This window comes from Salmo trutta, chromosome 17, assembly GCF_901001165.1.
Source record: "Salmo trutta chromosome 17, fSalTru1.1, whole genome shotgun sequence".
Lineage (NCBI taxonomy): Eukaryota > Metazoa > Chordata > Actinopteri > Salmoniformes > Salmonidae > Salmo > Salmo trutta.
The window spans coordinates 52510160-52516584 of NC_042973.1; the positions used below are offsets into that span (position 1 = coordinate 52510160).

The following is a 6425-nucleotide window of genomic DNA, read 5'->3' on the forward strand; positions in this document are numbered from 1 at the left end:
AACAAGATTCAACAACTGAGACATAAACTGAACAAGTTCCACAGACATGTGACTAACAGAAATTGAATAATGTGTCCCTGAACAAAGGGGGGGGGGGGGGGGGGGCGTCAAAATCAAAGGTAACAGTCAGTATCTGGTATGGCCACCAGCTGCATTAAGTACTGCAGTGCATCTCCTCCTCATGGACTGCACCAGATTTGCCAGTTCTTGCTGTGAGTGTTACCCCACTCTTCCACCAAGGCACCTGCAAGTTCCCGGACATTTTCTGGGGGAATGGACCTAGCCCTCACCCTTCGATTCCAACAGGTCCCAGACGTGCTCAATGGGATTGAGATCCAGGCTCTTCGGTGGCCATGGCAGAACACTGACATTCCTGTCTTGCAGGAAATCACACACAGAACAAGCAGTATGGCAGGTGGAATTGTCATGCTGGAGGGTCATGTCAGGATGAGCCTGCAGGAAGGGTACCACACGAGGGAGGAGGATGTCTTCCCTGTAACGCACAGCGTTGAGGTTGCCTGCAATAACAACAAGCTCAGTCCGATGATGCTGTGACACACCGCCCCAGACCATGACGGACCCTCTACCTCCAAATCGATCCCGCTCCAGAGTATAGGCCTCGGTTTAACGCTCATTCCTTTGACGATAAATGCGAATCCAATCATCACCCCCCGTTTATGGTTCCTTGAACAAGCATGGGAAACCGTGTTTAAACCCTTTACAATGAAGATCTGTGAAGTTATTTAGATTTTTACGAATTCTCTTTGAAAGACAGGGTCCTGAAAAAGGGACGTTTCTTTTTTTGTTTATATTGTCTGTCTGACTCACCTACTACCCATGTAGATTGGACAACACAAACACTTCGGTTGCTACATGTGGAAATTAAAAAGGAGGGTTGCTTTCATAGGTATTTATAACAAAAAACAAACATTTTAACATAGGTATGAGATGACGGATCATGGTCCTCCAGAGCTCGTGGGCCCCCCGCCTTGTGGAGGTGTCTGCTACGCCATTGGGTGGACTCGAGACATTGCTGCTGTTATCGAGCAAGTGGATAACAAAAAAGGTCCATCCTATGCATGACGCAATTCAAGAATCACAAAAATTTCACAGCTGAGACGTCAGATTGGAAGGAAAGAGGATGGGGATCATGTATTTTTTTTACCAGTCAATTTGATTATATTATCATAAGATCAATCAATATATTAGTCAATCAATTGATTAGTTGTGAAACTGCAAATAATTCAGTGCTAGTGTGTATTTAATTGGACACCTTCAGTGCAATAGCAAGCATCATCTTCCACCGGGAGACAAGAGTCCGTCATCCCTGAGGTGCCAGAGAAAGCAGAGGCCTCAGTGACGAGGTTTGGATGTAAGTTTCCTGTTTTTATTAATAAACCATTTTTAGTATTGGTGTTTGTTGACATATGTAACCAGGGTAGTGGTTTAAAAAGGTGGGTAAACCTGAGGTAAATTTGAGTAAACCCCTTAATGCAAAAAAAGTAATAATGAACATATCTACCATAATAAATTCATAGCCCTATTCTCAAAATAAGACAGAAACTGGGTTTACCTTCCACTACATGACCATAGGAATTGACAAGACAGTACGAACAGATCTGGGACCAGACTAATATTTGTGTTATCATAAGCTCTTCCATTTTGTTTTCTCTGCGGGCTCCTCTCCTCCATGGAGCCAGAGTTGTGTTACTCAAAGTAAACCCCAGGGACAAGCTGAACGTGCTGACTGACCTGGATGAGCAGAACCTGTCCTACATCCCGAACTTCCAGGAGGCGGCCACGGACGAGATCCACAAAACCGTCCAGCTGACGCAGGAAAAAATGTAAGGAAGGGCAGTTGGGCATACAATTTGTATTGGACAAATCCAAGCAGTCCCTCATTTCTTCCGTTTCATGCCTAATGAACACGACCAAGGCGTTGTCCTTTGCATATGTGACTGCTAACTAGCCTGATCCAATATGTACAGTGCATGGGAAAGTATTCAAACCCTTTGACTTTTTCCACAATTTGTTACCTTAAAGCCTTATTCTGAAATGGATTACATTTTAAAAAAAAGAATCATTCATATACACATAATGAGAAAGCAAAACAGGTTTTTTAGAAATGTCTGCAAATGTATTAAAAATAAAAAACAGAAATACCTTATTTACATAAGTATTCAGACCATTTGCTATGAGACTCGAAATTGAGATCAGGTGCATCCTGTTTACATTGATCATCCTTGAGATGTTTCTACAACTTGATTGGAGTCCACCTGTGGTAAATTAAATTGATTGAACATGATTTGGAAAGGCACACACCTGTCTATATAAGGTCCCACAGTTGACAGTGCATGTCAGAGCAAAAACCAAGCCATGAGGTCGAAGGAATTGGCCGTAGAGATCCGAGACAGGATTGTGTAGAGGTAAAGATCTGGGGAAGGGTACTAAAACATTTCTGCAGCATTGAAGGTCCCCAAGAACACAGTGGCCTCCATCATTCTTAAATGGAAGAAGTTAGGAACCACCAAGACTCTTCCTAGATCTGGCACTCTGAAAGAGCTCCAGGGTTCCTCTATGGAGATGGAAGAACCTTCCAGAAGGACAACCATCTCTGCAGTACTCCACCAATCAGGCCTTTATGGTAGAGTGGACAGACGGAAGCCACTCCTTAGTAAAAGGCACGACAGCCCGTTTGCGAGTTTGCCAAAAGGCACCTAAAGACTCTCAGACCATGAGAAACAAGATTCTCTGGCCTGAATGCCAAGCGTCACATCTGGAGGAAACCTGGCACCATCCCTACAGTGAAGCATGGTGGTGGCAGGGACTGGGAGATTAGTTAGGATCGAGGGAAAGATGAACAGAGCAAAGTAAAGAGATCCTTAAAAACCTGGTCCAGAGCACTCAGGACCTCAGACTGGGGCGAAGGTTCACCTTCCAACAAGACAATGACCCTAATCACACAGCCAAGACAACGCAGTCTCTGAATGTCCTTGAGTGGCCTAGCCAGAGCCCGGACTTGAAGCCGATCGAACATCTCTGGAAAGACCTGAAAATAGCCGTGCAGCGATGCTCCCCATCCAAAATGGGAGAAACTCACCAAATACAGGTGTGCAAAGCTTGTAGCGTAATACCCAAGAAGACTCGAGGCTGTAATCAATCCCAAAGGTGCTTCAACAAAGTACTGAGTAAAGGGTCTGAATACTTATGTAAATGTGATAGTTTATTTTTAATACAACTACATTTGGAGTAGGCATATGAAAGCAGACTGGCACTCAGCCTAACTGCTAACACTGTGTCCATCTACTTGTGTAACATACAGGAAGAGTGAGACCCACATACTGGTGCAGCAGATAGACATCGTGAAAACAACATTCAGAGGGAGGAGGAAAAGACCTCTGAGCTGGAGCATAAGTTCAGGATCTTCTCCTTTGGAGAGTACAGGGCTGACAAATAAGGATGGGCACAGTTATTTGAATATCCGAACGGACATTAGTATTTGAATACTTGGGAGAGTATTCAGTGGTATAGTGGTGCCTGAAGTATACTTTTAATTGTACCTAACATTTCCCAAACAGCCCGCCAGGCTAAGGAAAGCCACCCTGTGTTAAAAATTAGGAGAAACAGTGATATACACTCTGAATGATCATGCCAGAAAGCTCTTAATTTCAGTTCAGATCGAATTGCCATAAGGTTGGCGTCTGAACACATTTACTGATTATAAATTAGCTTTTATGTTAGGTCTATATTTTAGCTAGCTTAAGCCAAAGAAGGATTTACAAAAATGCACTATTCATAAATGTGCCATTGTCTGTTATTTCAGTTAGATCGATAATTAAATATCCTGTATACTTTGATTATAAAATAACTCAATTGTTTAATATTCTTGCCTCACCACAAAATAATACCATAAAAAGATGTTCCTGAAAAGTGCAATATGCACAATTTTATTATCCTTGTGCCCTGAGGGGCACAACAGCTTGGTTCATCATCATATAAAAAAATACATAACTGTTTTCACAAGATGTTTTTCATTAAAAAATTAGGACTAATTCAGTGAACAAGATTAGCGACCAGATGAAAAAAAACAAAACTAAAGAAAGTAGATGAAGCCTGCTGAAGCATTCAGCTTTCAAGCGTCTTTCATTTCCCCATCCTCTTCCTCCTCTTCTACTCCTCTTATGAACAAGACATTGTTGCATCTGTGTGGAGGGGAAACACATGGAAACTGTTAGCTCAGTGCAGGCTGGTTCGATGACAGAGAGAAGGGCTAATTCTACAATCAGAGGAGATATGCATGTAGCCTGGTCCCAGGTCTGTTTGTGTTGTCTTGAAACTCCTATGGTCATTGTCAAACCAAACTATGATGACCATAATAGGAGTTAACAAGGCAGCACAAACAGATCTGGGACCAGGCTAATGTGTGTGTAATCATAAGCTATGTGAAGTGCAAGTAAACCAATGAGTATCCCACTGAACTTACCTGACAAGCACCTCTCCTAGGTGTCCAGCCAACGCTCCATCTACATACTCTTCAGTGTTGGCCAACTATAATCAGAGACAATAGATTTTTATAGCTAGACTTTATAGATATCTATAATAATAGTCTGTTACAGATGGCAATGCAAAACCAGACATGTACATATGTATGGCTCTGGATGTAATTGTGTGCACATTGGGTAATCATTCCAGAACATGCTGTACAATGGTGTATTTTACCATTTGAGGATAATAATGTTCACACATTACGTACCTGCATGTTCATGTAGCTGTCCACGGACACCAGGTATCCCTTGTATTCCATACCCCACTTCAGCTTCACCATCACGGGCTTACCAGTAAGACCATTCAGGAACGGTTTGGGATTCAGCGGTAAACTCTGAAATTATATCATTCACATGTGTTGTTGAGACTAGCTAGCATTAGTATACATTTGATCACATTAGCTCCATCTCATAGCTAGCTACTTAGATTCATAGCTAGTCAAACTAGCCTTTCACATACAGTGCAATGCAAAAGCGGCTAACAAGTTAGCTAGCTAACTTAGCTGCTAACTAGCTAGCTTTTTGGATAATCCCAACAAAAGCGCACAATGCGAATATATGATAGCTACTCAAATTCAATTTATGATAGCCTGGCCCTTCACTACATATTATCAATACTCATCCAACATCTCATAGTATAGTCTATACTTACCATTTTGATTTTGTATGAGCTCCAACGACAACTACACGCTGTTGTTGGTTGCAGGAAGTAGTGGTGAACTCTTATGTTTTTTTTTTAAATGGCGGTTGGCAACCAAAAGGTGCACTACTGCCACACACTGGACTGGAGTGTACATTCTTCTTTATTCTTCTTCTTCTTCTTCTTCTTCTTCTTCTTCTTCTTCTTCTTCTTCTTCTACCCTATCTGATCCAACCCCAGGCCAACGACCTGAGAGGACGGGACACTACCACTCAATACACCCTGTAACTTTTCTCGTACCCCCAAGTACTTTTCTGCAGCTGCCACCACAACATCTATTTTCTGTTACTTACGTTCCATCTCTGCGGTACAGTTGATAACCATTTCTATGAACGCTAAGAAGCCAACCTAACTGAAACATATATCACTCATTGGCCTATCCCTTTTTTCTGGCAAAGATCTACTATTCAAATCAAATCAAATTGTATTGGTCACATACACATGTATAAATATTTGGATGAGCAATGTCGTAGCAGCATATAATAAAATACAGTAGAGTAGAATATAATACAGTATATATATGAGATGAGTAGTGCAAAATATGTAAACATTATTAAAGTGACTAGTGGCCAGTGATTTCAAGTCTATGTATTTAGGGCAGCAGCCTCTAAGGTGCCAGTGATGGCTATTTAACAGTCTGATGGTCTTGAGATAGAAGCTGTTTTTCAGTCTCTTGGTCCCAGCTTTGACGCACCTGTATTGACCTCGCTTTCTGGATGATAGCGGGGTGAACAGGCAGTGGCTCGGGTGGTGGTTGTCCTCAATGATCTTTTTAGCCTTCCTGTGACATCGGGTGCTGTAGGTGTTCTGGAGGGCAGGTAGTTTGCCCCCGGTGATGCGTTGTGCATACCGCACCACCGTCTGGAGAGCCCTGCGATTGCGGGCAATGCAGTTGCCGTACCAGGCGGTGATACAGCCCGACAGGATGCTCTCAATTGTGCGTCTCTAAAAGTTTGTGAGGGTTTTAGGTGTCTTCAGTCACTTTCTTCAGAAGTGAGTGCTACGGGGCGATAGTCATTTAGTTCAGTTACCTTTGCTTTCTCAGCTACAGGAAAAAATGGTGGACATTTTGAAGCATGTCGGGACAGCAGACTGGGATAGGGAGAGATTGAATATGTCCATAAACACTACAGCCAGCTGGTCTGCGCATGCTCTGAAGACGCAGCTAGGGATGCCGTCTG

The 6425-nt window shown here is 42.6% G+C and overlaps 1 protein-coding gene across 1 annotated transcript; it reads right to left on the minus strand.

Annotated features, from left to right (window-relative positions):
• Nucleotides 1-3205: 3205 nt before the first annotated feature.
• LOC115152397 (small nuclear ribonucleoprotein F) lies at nt 3206-5296 on the minus strand. Its single transcript, XM_029697236.1, has 4 exons — nt 5197-5296; nt 4754-4879; nt 4484-4548; nt 3206-4202 (listed from the first exon to the last, which is right to left on the minus strand). The coding sequence occupies exons 1-4, from the start codon at nt 5197-5199 to the stop codon at nt 4133-4135; spliced, it is 264 nt and encodes an 87-aa protein (XP_029553096.1). The 5' UTR covers nt 5200-5296; the 3' UTR covers nt 3206-4132.
• Nucleotides 5297-6425: the final 1129 nt, after the last annotated feature.